Here is a 17,627-nt window from a genome sequence, read left to right as displayed (position 1 = left end):
TTCCGTCCTTCCCCCATAAGAAACAGCACAGGGGGATGTGCTATGCCCATTTTGTATCGCTTCGCGTTTGCTCTCCTCTAGGCGCACTTCCCCAATCGAACTGTCATACTAGCATACCTTGTTTTGGGTCGACTTCCGATTACAAAGCACATTCAATCTTTTTCTCTATGACGCCTCGCGTGACCCGTTGGTATCGGCAGGATCATCGATGAAGTGAAGACACAGTTGATGCCATTCCGAAAGAGTACCCTCCCGAAGATACAGAGGATAACTGCTGAACAGATACTGAGTCAGCTGCAAATTTCTGTGGTCGCGCTGTGCACTTTGTCCCAATTCCCAAGGATCGACGGTCTGCCAAAATTTTTCTTCTGCTAGTTACTATCGTATCGCACGGTTCCTAGAATTACCTGTCAAACGCTAATGCTTTACTACCCCCACGTGCACAAAACTGGCTTGGGACAGAAAAGCAGCACATGCAGAAGTCCGAACTCTCGGGCCCCCATACAGTGAGCTGCATGCGCCTACACCCTGGCTGATAGCAAATGGCGTCCGAAGACCTTCCTAGCAGGCAAAGTAATAGTTGGTGGAATGTCCCGAATCAAGTTCAGGGGTGGGTCCCCTAAATATGTCACTGCGGTCCTGCCGAATAACCTTGCACGGCGGAGACCCTCTACGAGCAGCTCCTGTTCCTTAACTCTGAAATACTCATATTATGAAACGAAGAAACAAGACGGCGGCAAATTACTGCTACCGCTCTAGGCGACGGTCGGGGGGCCCTACTCATCTGCGGGACAGGCGTTAGTGCCACTAAACATTTTTTCGGAGTTTTGTTGCTTGTGGCAACATGCGGCAGCCCCAATTATGACAGTTTCACCTTCAGTCCCCACTTCCAAGGTGTGTCCATATCTGGCGACAGCGAGTGCGCGATCTCATGGATTCCACTCCAGTGGGGAGCGAGGTTGGCAAGGTATCTCGCACGCTAGTACAGGGTTATTTCGTGCTCTGCTGTTGCCATCTCGATCATCAGGCAGTTGCCTTGGCGCGTCACGTTTTGGGACTGTCTTCGACAGCGATGTGACCAAGATAAACGGAAGACGCCAAGAGTCGGGGATGCACCACGCGCCTCCATCCATGACCGCTACATCCCAGAGCATAGAACAGGGTCTGCGATTGCGTTGATGTCGTAGCTGCAGTAGATAGAGGGAAGCCAAGAGCTCTGAAAGAGAGCAGTGGAAAGAAACCTGTGCAATGATGGACGTCGCTAAGGCATATAAGACATCTCAGCCGCAGCCCTGCCACCATGAACAAGCATATAACCGCGTAATCGATAACGAGGCTCTGCACTACCGGCACCCGTACGACCGGGCAAAAGATGCAACATGTCACAGCGACGAAGTAACGATCGCGTATGTTCGTTTTGACAGTCCTGCCCTGCTTGTATGAGGCAGCTCTGTTGAACTGTAGCGCGCCGCCGTGGCATTTGTCGTCAGAACAGTCCTCGCTATTGTCGTTGTCGCTTAGCGCCCTGGCACGCATCCGTTGGTGGACTGGGCGAGTTGTGTCAGCGGCATTCTGTTGGACTCGAGAACCGACTCGTCGAGAAACACCAGTGTAAATCCCCCTTAAGCTATGCATCGACTCCTTGTTGAGCCGTGCGCTCACTGTGCACTCCGTTGCTCGAAAACGTCACATAACCTAACAACCGGTTCTGCCCCGAGAACAGAACCATCCATGTTTTGAATTTTGCGTCATTCTTCTTGGAGGCGGTGTTGTCCGGTGCCTCAGATCTTATCTGTGGTTTAGATACATCAGAAGATGCCCCTGCCTAATGCAATTGATACCTAGATCCTTCGAGGAAAACAGCGTGCATTTGCCACCCATAGCCAATTACAACCACGCCGGCTTAATTGAGTCCATGGATGCGCGCGCACGAATAAAAACACATTCACAGAGCTGGCCAGTCTGTGGGTACGCTTTGAAAATCATCCGGCAAGCTATTCTAGTTGCACGCTTGACTGCAGCTACGGAGCTCGGGCGCTCCCTCGCTTGATAGGGCAGCTGCAGCGCGCCAAGACTATTGGTCCAGCGAAGGTTTTGGAGGCACTGTCAGCCATTAAAGGAATCCTCTCTGACCAAGTAAGACGCACCGTGGTTATGTGGAGAGCAACAGGAACCAACAAAAGCCTCGCCCGCTCCCAGTAAGAATCTGGCATGGGCAGCGTTGTTTCTTCACAGCACTCGTCCGCGCGCCTCACGTCGTGCCAATGACAAATGCCGGTTCCTCGTAACGTCAGTGCTCACTTTGATTGCTACATCAGGTGCTGCGATAAAGAATGATGTGAGCAACTATTCTTCGCCAGAAGAGTTAGCACGACCTCAAAGTGCCAGATGTCATGTGATCTGAAGTATGACAGGACATTTCGTGGCTGTTTCAAACAGTGCCATGTGCCGACGCGTCCGGATGCAGGGGAAATCATCATGCTTATGAGCATACACAGGGTCAACTGCAACGGATGGAACAGTACCAGAGAACTCACTTGCTGCTTTTTCACCCAGACATGCACCTAGGAGCATCCAGCATTCCCTTGGATAACAACACGTGCGCAAGCTCACTGCACATTGCCTCGACGACCGACCGCAGGTTCTTAACCGACGTGATAGGTCACCCTTGAGCATGAGGGCGACACGGAAGACTCCTAGCCACTGATGTGTGTGCTAGAACTGTTGTCAGTGTGGCCTCAAACTCATGGGTGCTTTCGAGTTGGCCGCAGGTGTTAGGCCTTCGCTTGGACACCAGTGTCTCTTTAACAGTGCTCTTGGCATATCAGAGAAAGAATGCTGGGTTCGCGACAGTCCCAACCTGAATGTAAATCTCAGGCAGCCTCTTACCCTCTCACCCTGAACCATCCGCGCGCCCAGCTGAGAGTGCGTGCTGGTGTTTCAGGAAGACAAATGGAAGGCTCTCAACTACGACATTGTGGCAGCAGCGGCGCCTCTGCTGGACTTCAATACTGAGCACCCATTTGAAAGCAAGTTCCTCGGAGCGCGTCTTCGGCGGCAGCCAGTGACCGCACTTTCCTCTGAGTCTACATGCTTGCGCGAACCGTCTGGGCATGCTGAAGCAGCTGCAAACAGAGCGACCAGCAATGGCAAGTCCAGACGCCGTCCTGACAACGAGCAGTCTGGTATCCCAGCAACCACAGTCGGAAACTGTGACTCGGGGGAGACGGCAGAAGCGGACAGCGCCATATCCGCAGAACCCTTCCAGAAAAGGGTCACAGACGAAGCGAGCGGCGATTTCTACAACGACATCCGCTTTGGAAAGACCTGTTCGATCGCTGGGCATGAAAACCCTCATTTACGGATAGGCGTCGCCTGCTGCAGTGGGGCCTGCCCTCGCCGGTCTTCGTGTGGCGACTTCCTGATTCAAGCTGCGGCAGCTGACGTCATTGGGGGCGCCACATTACTGCCAGCAGGGAGAAAAGCTGCAAAAGAGTCTGGGGCGATTGAGCGTTTGGGCCAGAAGGTTCTGGTCACTCAGTCCGAACTGGTCAGGTAGGAGTTTATCCACTGGCATCTTGTGCTTCGTGTGCACGGTCCCTGTTCTCGTCGTGGACTCTGCCAGTAGTAGTCACCGTTAGTTGTTCCACAATGCAGCCACAGTAATCTAGAATTCTTACGTGTCGTGCCCATATATCATGTTATTGGACACATGTCCCCCCCCTCCCCCATCAAGAAGAGCCTCAAAGAAAGACACTGAGGGCCTGGTGAATATATTCGCTCTGTCGCGTCGACTGCTCTTCAAATTTGCGGCATGGCTGTGAAGGTTCCGTGGAATTAACTTGCAGAGTCGCAGTTGCACAAGCCCTCCGGAAGATGACGGCCCACGCAGAAGGAGTCCAATTGCTTCAGCAAGCAGGTGACCGAAAGTAGACATTTCGAGGAGACACATCGTTGGCTCGTATCTGCCTCATAATGTCCACTGCGGAAGTGCCCCTGACACATGCACGGCGTCCTTCAGGGTTCGACTATGAAGTGGGCACGCCCATTAGGAAGTTATAGGGAGAGATAGGTAAAATTTTAGGGGCTCAGTCTGTCGCAGGAAGCATGCGAAGCGCTTCCGGCGAGCCTCTGGTGCTGTGACAGGGGCGCCTTGTTGAGGGATAAAGAGCCTTTCTGTAACCAATCATGGGCCTGATCCGTTCCCTTGCTGTTGGCCCCGAGCTTGCCTGATGAGTCTTCAGCTCCAGAGGCAAATAATCCAGTCCGCAGGCATACCGCCTACAGCGGTTCCAGGTCGCTAGTATCTGTTGTGGCAAGAGTTGTGTTGTGTGTATGTTATCAACATGTCAATGAAATATCAACTAGAGATAGCGTGAAAGCTCTTTTGATTTCCACTCTTGAAACTGGCGTTGTAGGACTGCTTCACCGTTGAACAGAAGCGAAATCAAAGCCCGGTTGTGCCCCCTTTTGCTAAATCAACGTTCCTCGCCCTCAGAGCTTCCTGGACGTCTAGCATGCCTCCGGATTTGTATTCGTCTGCGACAGAAGTCGCTCATGAGGAGCCCACAGCAGATTGCAATATCCTCCTTGTTCCATCACGCCACACCATGTCTCTTCTCTTTCGCTGCGGATGGTCTGCTGTTTGCGCGTAGGGTCGGTGTCGCAGCTCTGCGCATTTGTTCAGCCCCGGCTCTACCAGCTTCCCGACGTCCGTGTAAGCAAAGGTGATTACATGACTTTGATTGCTGTCAGCGGGGGATCAAGAGCAGCGAAATGACTGATACGAGAGGGGATATTTTCTGATCCGAAGAAATGCAGCCACGCATATGGCCGCGCAAGCTGCCCGACGCTCGCGTGGAGCTTGCACATACGCGGCGTTGTGATGAGGGTACCTTCAAAGGAGGGAGGTAGTTCACATATCCGAGATGACCTCCGTGCGTGACTGCTGTGACTGTCAGACCCAGCGGGAGTGCCTCGCTGCAGCTCTTGAAGTTCTCTGTTGTCTCGCCCAGTGAGTGGCTTTGGGAGACGATCGCCAGGTTGCTTGGCAAGTCATGGACGCCAGTGAAGGGTAAAGTCCTGGGATTTCGCGGAACGCGTGGGACATGGATACGTGCAGACAATATGTAGCAGCAAGCAATACTCAGCACCGGAGAGTCCGCCTGTCTGGGGTGGCCGCTGCTTTGCAACGAGCGTGAAAGGGTGGCGTCACTTTCTCCCAGCTAGTTCCCTAGTTTAGAGCACAGAAAAGCGGGGTCAGAGCCAGGCCCACACAACGGCAGCTTCTTTTTCTCCGGGAGTAGGGCAGCGGCCTGAACATCGCGCAGTCTCGAAATCTCTGGTGACTCGAGCCAAACACTGTTCCTCCGTGGTCCTGCGGCGTCGGCCGCACAGCGAACCTGCAGCGATATCAACGATTCTGAAGTTCGCCATAGTCGCCCCGTTATGCCGCTTCCTACACCTACTGCAAGAGCGGTCAGAACCGGACACAGATGCGACGGGGAGAAGTTTCCTGGATCTTCAGATTCGGTGAGCACACACATCCCTATGCATTGCTCAGCGCCTTCCGTAGTGCAAATTGGCTGAGATGCTACGTCATTCGACCGTTCGGGTCATGGTAGTTTCTCCACGAGCGCATGCGCCCGTCAAAGCTACTGCTGTGCCAAATGCTCAAGCAAACTGATACAGCACGAGTGAGCCTGCGCATATTCTCTGCGTGTATGGTTCATGTACTCGCATGCAGAGCGTCGAGACTCCTCTGCGTCCTTTGCGCGACCGACGAAGGAAGAAAAACAGCCTCCGCCGCCGGGGTACAGATTGCTCGTTTCTGTGCAGCAACGGAAGCGCCCTAGTTATTTCGAACGTCAGTTCGTCTTGAGTCCAGTAGGAGGTTCCAGCCAGAGAGCGCATAAAGCCCGGGGATTACAGGTGAAAAAAGCGCGTGAGGTAGCGTCGCGTATAAAGATGTGCATGCATGGGGAACTTGGACTCTCGCGACGATGGCGTGACGCCGATAAAATGGACTGTATCTCTGCCTGAGGATGAAACGCAGGGGGTATGATTCCGCAGAGTGTGTGGTAACGGGGTGTCCAAAGGGTCCTAGTCTGAGGCTGCCGCTCTATGGAATTCGCAGATCGTCAACACTGCTCTCCAGAACATCACACAAGCTGAAGCCGAATTCAAAATCCTGTTACTCGAGATTCTCAACTTCGTAGCGCTTTGTCCCGAAGGCAAAAATGCTCTTCTGGAGAACTCATCATTCATTAAGGCAAGTTCCAGTGTCATCTCCGGCTCAGCGGAGACACGACCGACGCCTGACTGGGTGCCCGGCGAGGCGTACCTCTGCGCAGTGGATGAGTTCCACACATTTCTACACTACAGTGGCATTTGTCATTTTGCAAGGCACAGGTTCATTTGCAGCATCCAACACATTTGGGTTCGTGTGTGGCGATGGACGGTTGCGAGGAAATCTCTGGCACCGGTCCTGTGTTCGCCCAGGTTTTGCCAGGCCTTCTCGTTGGCAGGCCTCTCGACGACCGGGAAGGCCTTCTCCTACGCAGGCTACTCCGAGGTTGCAGCGACTGCCGCCTTCTGAAGCAAAGGGTTGTTGAGGAGCTAATTGAATATCCGGATCTTTTGCACCGTGTGAGCTGAAGTCCCTCCAGCTAGTGTCCACAGGCAAATGCCCACACGGTTGCTCCGAGGCGTGCAGCACACAGGCTGAAGCGCGAGTTCGGGTCAGGCCTGATACCACCATGGCGACTCGATCGTAATAAGGCATGACGTGCGATGTCAGTGCTTTGCCGACCCTCCCCTCGGCGTAAATAAGTAATTGCTGGTTGCCCCGCCACCGGCTAATCCGCAGCCATTCGACGCAGTTTGCACCTCCGCATTCTGCCGCGTCTCCCGGAGCCTCATGCATGCGTAACCTGTAACACACTCGACTCCTCTTCGCACTGCAAAGCAGTTCACGATGATCCGTGGGATTGTTTGTCTCTTGTTTGCTGTAGCTATACGGCCCCTCGTCTATAACGGATGTCGTCGGGAAAATCCGCGCTGCATTGGCAGAAGAAGACGACGAAAAGAGGACGAGCGATGAAGCGAAAGACACCCAGCATAAGTCTCTGCTTCAAGACTTAACCGCGCAGCGACGAAAACTTGAAGAAAGTATTGACCTCAACAGGGGGTGCTGGATGGCTGACCACCAGCAATGCAGCACAGCTGGAGGGATTCCTGAGGGCGCTGATGAAGAGTCATCAAACAAAAGCCCGAAATACGACGAGAGCGAGACCGCTGCTGCCAAATGTGACAGCCAGAGGGACGGAAAACCACAGAATAGTACGGTAACAGAAGACATCGCCGTATTAGCTTTTCTCCACGGACCGGGAGAATCCACAAACGGAGCGCCGCCAACTGTGGCGGAGGGGGAAGTCTCCGCTCCCTACAGCGCAGCAACGTACCAAGAAGAGGCCCTGCAGCCTGAAGACCAACAGTTCATGGACGCTCTGCTGCGCCTGCATAACACGAAGGCATTCAGCAACGGAGGACTGAAGCACGGGATGTGCTGCTGCCGAACTTGCCTGCGCTCGGATGCCCGCAGGGGCGAGATCCAAACCGTAAGCCTGCAGAGTGAGCCTGGATCCCTACACGTAAAGCAGCGATACGCGTTTGCCTCGATAGAGACACTCAGATGCGCACACGCCTTCTCCGCGCCCCCGAAAGCTAATTTGGTAGCTGTCTGAAAAGCTTGATAATCGGGCACACACACTAATCCCCTGCGGCCTTATCGTGGTGTAGCAACACCTGCAAACAGGCGTCGTAGGACTAGCCGACCAGAGCTCTGCCTCCCGAGCAGTTCCCGGCACTGTTGAACTTACTCGATTCAACAACACTCCCCGTACACTCTCTTGCACCGACGCAAGGAGGCCATTCTAAGATGATGGGACACGCGCAGTTTTACTAACAAAATAGCGTTTTGCATGCGACATGCTCGGAGTCATCCACGCCGCGATGCCGCCGACTCAGACCCGTGATACGTTTTCCACGTACTGATGAACCAGGGCGTTGCTACCTCACTGGTCGCTCGTTCTGTTTCTGTTATGTTCAAACACGGATGACGAAGGCATACATCTTCGAAAAGCAATCGTGTTTCGTTGCCCTCTGATACTCCGGCGGGTCACCGGTGCAGGCTATGCTCTGTTTGAGGGCTCTGCTGAAAATCGGTACAGCGGAGACCGAAGCCGAGAGCACAGTGAGCTACGCACGTCTACGCGAACGCCCACTAAATAGTAATGTCATTGCTCGCTCAAAGCGGAAATCTGTTTGCATTGATTGCCCCATGCGGCCTTCGCTCGCGTGGTCAGGCCTTCGCATCCTTGATTCCGACAAGAGGTAACTGCACGCTCTTTCCTGCGACTGAACCAGACAAGGATATCGCTTCTCTGTATTGTTTTGTTGCGTACTCCATGCGTCCTCAGGAAACGCCGGCCCTGTGGGCGTGGCGACACGTCCCGTTGATAGTCGGTAAGAGATACGGTTTGCCCGCCCAAGAGTGCCGAGAAGCAACGAGGCCTTTGCTTGTAAACCGCCGGTTAACACCAGAGTATTTTACCGCGAAAAGATGAACAAGAAGACAGGGGCCGACTCATCTGGCGCATGGTCCTGGTGACCGTCCCTATATGCATGACATTCTGTTTGCGTGGTATGGTTCACTACAGAGACACTCGCCGCTGTCTGCCGGAGGTTTGAAAGGAATCCGATTGCAAGTGCTACCTCGGACTGCTTACACATCTTCTATGAAGACAAAGAGGTCAGTGTTTCGTCCTTCGCCCGATATTTGTCGACTAGATTCTAAATCACTTTGCGATACAGGAACTGCGTAACAGGAAGCCACCAACAGACGACTACAAAGAGATGTTCAGGTTTGTGAGGGCGGACCTGAAGTGCTCTGGAGGGGATGAGCAGGCGGAGATGCAGTCCGAGTGAATGCTTATGTTTCCGTCACAAGTCATCCGGTCACTCAGGTGCGTCCCATGATCCCGTTCAGACGAGAAGCCGCACAGAGAATATCCTTAGGAAGGCTACAGTGCAGGTGCCTGAACACCCTGAACTGTTTCTCCAGTAATCTTGTCCTGATCGCGCTATCGTCCGAAGCGCTATCTGAGGAAAGATACCTTGAAGACATGCTGATAACTGCCAGTCGCGGAGGAACCAAAGGCCCCAGGTCTGCGACCGGCGTCGTTTGTCGATTCCGAGGCGCACATGAAAGCTTGGAAGTGTTTTCACGCCTTCCACCCATGTCCACTCCTGTCTTCAAGTCAGGAATACTGTGCCTCAATTTTTCGTGTGTCGTATCTGCTGATCATGGGGGAGCATGCGGTCGGCATGCCTCCGACGACCCAACTATCTCATTGGGTGCCAGTGCTCAGACCAACGGTCACCCTTGTTTCACCAGCAGCACAGCTTTTTTGCTGGCTCATGTGCAAGCTACAAGCGCGCTGTCGCGCTGCGACGGTGAAAAGTAATGGACTCCGAATCGGGGTGCTCGGTGACGCGAAGTTTAAGTCTTAGTTCAAGTCATTGTTACAGCATGAAAACGGGTTCACCACGGGCTCACGACAGTGCAAACAGACCTGACAGATGCACACGAACACAATGGTCTCACGACGTTTGCGGAACGGAGGAAATAGTTGTCTCTCGTTTATCGGACGTCTGTTGCGGAAGTTCCGCCGTCGCCTTCCTGCTCTTGCGTTTTTTTCTCATCTCGTGAGACTTGGCCTTCTGCATGCCGATGTACCTGACGGCCCAGTTGACACATATGGACAACCCCCCATTGTGAAACGAATCCGACATAAGATAGTCGATGGCGGAACAGTGGCTGTATGAACCTATATATTGACTATGCCCGCCGGCATTTGTCCCGAGCAACTACAATTACGCATGTTCTGAGGAGTCAAGGCAGGATCTCTGATAATGGTTTTTCTCTCTGTTAGCGATGGTGCAAAAGATGTTCATTTCTTGAAATGAAGTACCTGTGTGTTATTTCTGCGTAGCATACAGTGACGCCCTCTTTTACGCATCATGCTCTCCTATCTGAGGAATTCTACTTGCTTACCTTCCAAGTGTAAGCAGGGTCGCCGTAGGATTCAGACGAGTCATCTGGTTCAAGATAGATGCATCTGCTATCGAAAGACCTCTGATACCCTTGACCTGAAAATCATGGTCCACTACATGTCCTACTGCGGCGGTCCCAGCGAAATGCCAGATGCTTGTCATGTATGTCACAGCAAAAGCCGCAAGTGCTTCGGGATCGTCGACGCCTGAGCACGGACACAGTGCATACAGCGCACAACGCATGCCACATCAAATTCTTCCTCTCGGAAACAACGCTGGCTGAGCGACTCCCGTTCCTCGCTTCTTCCCACGGCGCACGCGAAAGTACTACGGGAACAATTTCGTCCCGTGCCCCGTTATGGAGCTCTGCTGCGCGTGGATCTACACGACGGGGTGCCTTTTTTTCTGTCCTCACTCGTGTCGCCCTTCGGTCCCTCACCGGCGACTGCTTACGTGGCAAGATGGGGGGGAAGGTGGCTGCCCGTTGGCTAGATCCCGTCGGCATTGTCTCCCGAAAAAACTCTTGTATACCGGCATCGAGGAGACTCTCTTCCCAAGACGCAAAGCCCTCAGAATACTCGGATTGTGCCGTCGGCACACCGTGTAGTGGTTCGCAGGCAGATCCGTATCGTTTTGTGAAAATATCATGCGCACTGCAGGTAGTGCTGTAAAGGTCACTGTGGATTGGACCATCCTTGCAGGCCCGTTCGGCGTCGCCGAAACACCCCCGCGACTGTGCTACTGACTCATTGGGCTTAGCTGTCTCGGCGTTCGCGCCCGGAGCTGTGGGTGACGGGGATTTAGCAGTTTGACGCCGGCGTTTTTGGGCAGGCCCGTTTTCCAAAAGCTGCTTCAGCTTTTCCCTATCTTCAAATATTTCTCTCATGGCCTCTTCCAGAGCCTCGACCGGCTGTGCCGCGGTGCGTTGCTGGCGAGTTTCGATGGGTGCTTGAGACTTTGGAGCATCCGAGGGTGTAGTGGAGATTGGGGATCCTCTTCTCTCTCCTTTTCCATTAACTAGGTCAATCAGGGGTTGCATCTCGCTCTTTTGTCCTGATGCAGCTGGCGTCTGAGGATAACTTTCGCTGCGCCGAAGTGGTTGCAGATCACCTGCGTGCCGCCGTACCTACGTGCGTAGACGCAACAATACGGTTCAACAAGATGTGCATTGTACTGGAAAGGAAATTGCCGGTCCCAGTGGGAGAAGAAATCTCTGCCATACGAGAAGACCAGGCTATTCATAGCTCACCGAAAGCAGCTGCTTTTCGTACTGGGGTAGATCATCCGCTTGAGCAAATTGCAGAAAGAGCTTGACGACAGTGTGCAGCATCATGACTGGGCATGAACCTGGCTGGAGAGGCTCGACGATGTCATTGAGGTGGCCGCCGTTCACTTGCTGAGAGTGGAGACACGGAAGAGATCCGGTTCAAGATATCAACCGGGCCGCTAGCCTCCAAGGATTCGTTTGTCTGCGGAGGGCTGCAACGCAGCACTCTGTGCCGCAACTGGAGAAAATGTGGCCAGACAGAGACAACCCTTCGCGAATGTGTGACTTACGTTAATGAGAGACTGAACGCCTCTCACAGCGTCGAATAAGTCTTGTTCGTCTTTGAGATAATTAGCCTCGACTTCGATTCGACCATCTCTGTGCTGCCGAATATAACCTCGGGATTTGGGCTCGGTCGTGAAGTAGAAAATTGAAAAGCTGCGGCTGGCAAACGCATGGACATACATAGGCCCCATACTGCATGAAGAGTCTCGGCTTGCTTGCACTCGATGACAGGAACCGGGAGCGAAGCTTACTCTAAGCAGTCAAGCAGGCCTTCGACAAACACGCAGGCCGGTGGGTACTCGCGTGTGCTCCGAAATTGAACCTTCCCTTCGCAGAAGCGAACAAATTTGAAAACAGCATGAGCGGCAGGATGGTCGCGCCATGATGGCGGTACCAGCAGATGAGATGCCCAGAGGAGACCGTGAATGATGTTCGGTCCTGAGAGCTCTTCCGTTGTTAACAGCGAACACTTCAGGGTCCGCTCGTTAACCCTGAACAGTAATAGCACGCAAAGAACCGCCCGTCTTCGGACTGGACTAACGAGGGCACATGGCTCAGGGGAGCCTTAGATAGTGCCTCATCTGTTACCGTGTGAACATTTTGTGCGCCTCCGGACAGCGGGTCTGGTACTGCTCCTAGACATGGATTTATGCACAAGCGTCAAACCGGGATCGCCCACGAAACGTTCGAGTGCCCCTGTACTTAAGAAAAGCGGAAAACGGCGGATGTCTACGGCACGACGCCTTTCTTGCTTGCAAGTGGAGAATCACCGCTCACCCAACACCTTCACACTGCGGTCCGTGGTGTCTCAGCCCGAATACTTGGCACACTCTGGGAACCCTGTCTTCTTTTCTCTTTTTCTCCTTGAGAAACATCTGGATCGGAATAAGAACTCTGTCTGAAAGGTTCTGCCCAAGCTGTTCCAGTGCAACAACTTCTTCTACGCCCATTTCTCGAAGTTGCTCACGCGGGCCCACACCCGACCGGAAGAGAAGCAGAGGACTATGGACAGCTCCGGCAGACAAGATGACCTCGCCGTGTCGACGAATGCATGATATTTCCGTAGACGTGTCACTGGGCCAGATCCAATTAATTATTTGACGCGCGTAGGACAGTAAATAGGGCAATATTCCTGAATCACGAGCCGCAAATGCCAGTAAGACACACACACGGGCACGGCGCATATTCTAGCTGCCTGCCTGACAATGTTAGAATATGCTGATTCTCAGAGCTAGATGACTAATTTTCCGGACTTAGCGTAAACTGGACCTCGTCCTCTCACACTACATACCTCCCGTTGCAGCACTTGGACGCGGCGGTGGCACGTCTAGCCCGATTGGAGCAATGTCTTCTGCTGTGGTATGTCTGTGTGTGACGCAGATAGCCTGCGGCACTGTAGCTCTTGGATTAGCAAAGAGGACTCTCTGGTCACAGCAAAGATGGCACAAACAAGCAGCACTAGATCGCCACGCCAGAGCGGCAAAGGCTGCGCGCTAAAAGCAGTTCAATTCTGTAAAGGCATTTGGGTCGTTTCATGTGGGCCACCGCCTGACAGTCACAAAATGGCTCTGGCTCTGCCGTGCGTGTGTTGTAGAGATCCAGAACAATGCTGGATCGCAAGTAGAGCTTACCTCTACATACTGTTCCGTCTTGACTAGAAGGCGGTCGGGATGTGCAAACTGCCCACCCGCCATGTACAAAAAGACATCCGCAGCGTTCCTGAAGAATTGCTTATCTTTATCGAACACCGTCAGTCCTCCCCATACGTGGCCGGGCATAATCTCAGCTGGGCTTCCAAGGCCATTCTGCGGGCCACCGAACTTGATCGCCTTCTCATGTGAATGGAGAACAGGCCTGTAACCTTCATCTTGCAAGCTCAAAGCCAGTCTGGACCCATAAGCTTGGTCCTGGGGCATAGGCTTGAAAGCCTGGCCGACCCACTTTTGCGCCTGGTCAAAGCCATCCACAAGTGCTATACACGAAGCAACCGTAATGTAGCCGGATTTGAGCTGACTAGTCGCGTGGCTAATCATCCATATCCGTAGCGCGCGGCTCGCTCTGTATGGAGGTTCAACAGTGCGTAGTTTGCGAAACAGCACGTAGTGGAACTGGAGTTCGATCTACGAGCGGGAGCATCGGCGCCGTCTGCTGTTTATCGGCCCAGTTGATATGCATGATATCTTACCTCTTTCAGCATGTCAGAGTTCAGTTTCCAACCGTGCGTGGAGTTCAAATATTCAAAATATTCTTTGTTCTCCATCGCCACTATCGCCATGTTGATGCTAGTACCTCCCCCCATCACTGCGGCCGCCTGGCTGCGGACTCCTTGATTCGTCTGAATGAGCTGGGAAAGGGTCTCGTCGGCAACAGCCTTGCCCGCGCCGAAAATATCCATGGCGTGGGGTGTTTTTTCTTTCGCCCTCTCTTTTCCTCTTTCCAAGACCAAAACTCTGTTCCCTGCGAGAACACGCACCAGCTTAATAGCTCTCAACTGCCGGTACCAAGAACGTACGATCTTTTTGCCTTGAAGACGGTTTGTCCTGCCAGCTTAACTAGTGAGCTTTGGAGAAGCGGTGCGTTTTCATCTGCTGATATGCGCGTTGGAGCTATGTGAAGGGATGGGGGAAAAGGGAAGAAGGCTGTATACAGGTTGGTAGCGCTCCCTGCTGCGCTGTGGTATTGGTAAACGAGAGATGATATTCTCCACTGCAAATGTTTGAAGCTGCTTTCACTTACCAGCATCTGCAAGCGTCCTCGCAAGAGGACATCCCACCGCTCCGCATCCTACCACAATAAAATCGTAAAGACGGTCTTCGGGTACGAAGGTACAGGAACCTTCAACCATAAGGTATCCCGAGCGACAAGGACGCGTCGCTACCGCTGAACCACTTTTCCCTCTTATATGTGCCGCGTTTTCAGAAACAGATTGATCTGGCGATTCGTATTTTTGACGCATGTCTGCTGTCGTTTTTTTGGTAGAGGGAATGCTCGCGGGCGCGTCTGCGTTTGATGGATCTCGTTTTTCTGCCCTACGACTCTCTGGCGCGGCTGTGTGGGTGGTAGATGGGGCAGGCGTTTCTGTGGCGGCCGGTGGAAGCTCCCCCGTAGAGGGTGGCTGCAACTGAAAATTGGGACTTCGGCCACCGACAAGGACATGTAAGGGCTGAGCAGCAGTGGGTTTCTGAAGGCGCAACACATCTTCCACAGCAGATGAACCGTCTGCCAGATTATCCTCGTTGGACACCGGCAGACTCTCACTTTTGATTTCACTGTGCAGGGGGGAACTCCCCGTGACGAACACACATTGGGGTGCCTGCAAACAGTTGTTGAGCATCACTACCATCCAGAGGACGAATAAGAAGGAAGACAAGACACATCGTCGCGGACGGAGAATGTACGAACAGCAAGTGTGTGTACTTAGAATGCAGCTGAAGCGACCATGATCAGTTAATATCATTGTGTTTGTGCGTGCTACAAATGACTTTGGCTAACGAGGAAAAGCAAACTGGCTATGGTCAATGATGTTTTAAAAAATCACCTGAGACGTGGCTTAAGACGCCGTCTTGAGGAGGGGAGGTTGTTGGCTCAACGATGGCGAGCTGCCCACCTGGAGGCCCCCAAGCTACCGTGCACCCGCTTCGACCTCCACCTGCGAGACATCAGGAGGCAAACCAGGGAGGCTCTCCTTACAGCATCGCCCGCCTCCAATGATTTTAACATGCACAAGGCGCACAGAATGCAGCGGCATGTACGGCGGACGTTCGCCATGTCATTTTCAGCCACGCGACTCACAACGTGGGTGTTTAGTCGAGTTCATCAGGACTGTTCAGAGAAGGGAAGACCACGCTGGACAGTTCTTTTTCTCTCGGCCGTAACAGATGGCTATACCGTAGGTGCTCTGTATCCATCTTCTCGCTGTCAAAATACTTTAGTTTTACATGCCTCGACTGAACAATATTGAAGCGGTACACTGTAGAAAAATCGGAGTATAGAAAACAACTCACACTACTCACTACTACTACCACTCTACTCTCTGCTACTCGGGTGCTGCGGATGGAACACCCCTTGTAGTACGATAGTTTGACAACTATTCTACGCTGCAGGCCTTGTCACTAGGTGTCGTGGAGCACCAGTGGGTAAAAAGTTTCGTTGGAAAGGGGGCCTAAGGCTACTAGCGTCAGGCAACGAGCCAGAATTTGGAATATACAAGGAGTCACTGTGGGAGGTCTTTCACCTCAAGTTTGGCCTCCCAGAGCAGCAAAACGAAAGATCACGACTCCCGCGTGATTACCCAAATGAAGTAGCCTCTCATGTGTGTGCCTAATTAAGTACCCCGGATCATCAGGTGGCCGGCAACATGGTGTACATGCATACCTGAGAGCAATAGAAAGAAGGGGCCTCCCGTTTCCCGCTGCGGGTTCGGATGCTCCCTTAGCCATGTGGTGACGCTGCCTATCGTTTTTCCAGAGGCAAGACTGGTGTCGTTGTGCCACCGGTACGCTGGCGCGTGTCACTTTTCAGGGGATTGCACTACATGGCGTTGACGTTTCAACCTTTTTTGCGCCGTCCGGCACACTCACTAAAAACTGTCAGAACGAAAGAGCGAAGGGATTCTGCTTTATCTACTGCCAACACGACATCACGATATTGGTGATGCAGAAAGGCGCGTCGGCGTACAAAGCCACACAGGCACTTGGTCCCTCTAGGACCAAGTGTCTATGTGTCCTCGTGCTTCAAGTTCTAACGTAAGTCTGACCTTTATACTCTGATATCTGCCTGTCTGCCCGTATTGGTCAAGGGGGTTGGTCCGCACGAGTCGGAATTGGTTCGCAGGCTGCCAGGCATGGCCAGTAAATCTGGGGCTCCCGGTGTCGCTGGACGCAGGCGTATGAGTACCGGCCAAAATGGATTACTCGAGGGCGAAGTGAAAACTAATTTCTAGGTTTCCAGAGCACACAGCGTGCCAAATTTGTGTATTCGCGAGCGTTTCTCTCTACCTCTGTGTACCCTGGGGTCAGCATTCGAACAGTCGTCGCATCGTTAGGCCGGCTAACGCCTGAGCAACCCAAAAGCTTGAAAACTTTGGGGTGCGAGAAGGAAATCGTCTTGGTCAGGCTGCGTGCATTCAACGCAACTGTTGAGAGGTTTGTGCACAGCAGGGGACGAATCTTCCCTCTCAGCCTTGTTACCCATTCTGGGAGGCCCAGAACCAGAACAGGTAAAGGATCCAGGAAGGGGGAGTGTTCTAATCTAGAGGAGGCGGTCAGGAAGGCAGCGCGCGCGTCGGGGTGCTTCGAAGTTTGTCACCATAATGGACATACCCCTACGAGCGCAATCTTTTTACTTCACTGGTTGATACCAAACCCTGATTCGCCCATCCGCTCTGCCCGCCTTTCTGTTTGGTACGTGCATAAGCATATTCGTTCCTTAATGCGTTCGCAGACCTATTGTGCAGGCACTCCAGGCCGATCATGCTACCCCAGTATCGCCGCGGACAGAGCAATTCCTAGGTCTTTCATAGTGTGCGCCATATTTACGATCAACTCGTACGGGCGGGGCTTCACATTACTGACCATTTCTTGCGAATCGCGGCAGCCATATGGAGGTAGCACGACGGCGATTTTGCACGTGGCAGCGTTTCTTGTACGACAGATTCGGGGTTCCTTCGCTCAATTTTAAGTACCCTGCGAGGGTACAAAGGTAATGCGAATGGTCCCATGTTTCCAAGCGACGCCTTGTCTTTTCAAGCTCAACATATGTCTGCCGCGTAGCATTCGATGCGACGGTATAACCACACGAAAACAGGCGCTCCTCTAGCAGGAAGCGTCTAAGCTATCACGGTCGTCTCTGTCTGTAGTTGTCCGCGCCTGTAATTCACACTAACGCAGCGTGCTACGAGAAACCAGAAGGCCTAGATGACTACCGCCGGTTAACATACGCGCGGACACGCCAAGGCCAG

General features: G+C 53.0%; 2 protein-coding genes across 2 annotated transcripts; one reads left to right on the top strand and one right to left on the bottom strand.

The window, feature by feature from the left end:
- Positions 1 to 1,251: 1,251 nt before the first annotated feature.
- On the top strand, positions 1,252 to 7,745 carry BESB_014410 (uncharacterized protein; the record flags this gene model as incomplete). The annotated part of the gene is made up of 6 exons (XM_029360170.1): positions 1,252 to 1,355; positions 2,022 to 2,136; positions 2,945 to 3,555; positions 4,962 to 5,074; positions 5,747 to 5,886; positions 7,014 to 7,745. 6 exons carry the CDS (start codon positions 1,252 to 1,254, stop codon positions 7,743 to 7,745), a joined length of 1,815 nt encoding a protein of 604 aa, XP_029216837.1.
- Positions 7,746 to 9,663: 1,918 nt separating this feature from the next.
- Positions 9,664 to 14,513, bottom strand: BESB_014400 (GMC oxidoreductase; the record flags this gene model as incomplete). Its single annotated transcript, XM_029360169.1, has 11 exons — positions 9,664 to 9,799; positions 10,118 to 10,322; positions 10,570 to 11,242; positions 11,366 to 11,512; positions 11,674 to 11,827; positions 11,920 to 12,159; positions 12,446 to 12,800; positions 12,960 to 13,092; positions 13,300 to 13,617; positions 13,854 to 14,125; positions 14,405 to 14,513. 11 exons carry the CDS (start codon positions 14,511 to 14,513, stop codon positions 9,664 to 9,666), a joined length of 2,742 nt encoding a protein of 913 aa, XP_029216836.1.
- Positions 14,514 to 17,627: the final 3,114 nt, after the last annotated feature.

The sequence above is a fragment of the Besnoitia besnoiti genome, chromosome IX (assembly GCF_002563875.1).
Source record: "Besnoitia besnoiti strain Bb-Ger1 chromosome IX, whole genome shotgun sequence".
In the NCBI taxonomy this organism is placed as follows: Eukaryota; Apicomplexa; class Conoidasida; order Eucoccidiorida; family Sarcocystidae; genus Besnoitia; species Besnoitia besnoiti.
This window is presented reverse-complemented; position numbering and strand designations above follow the sequence as displayed.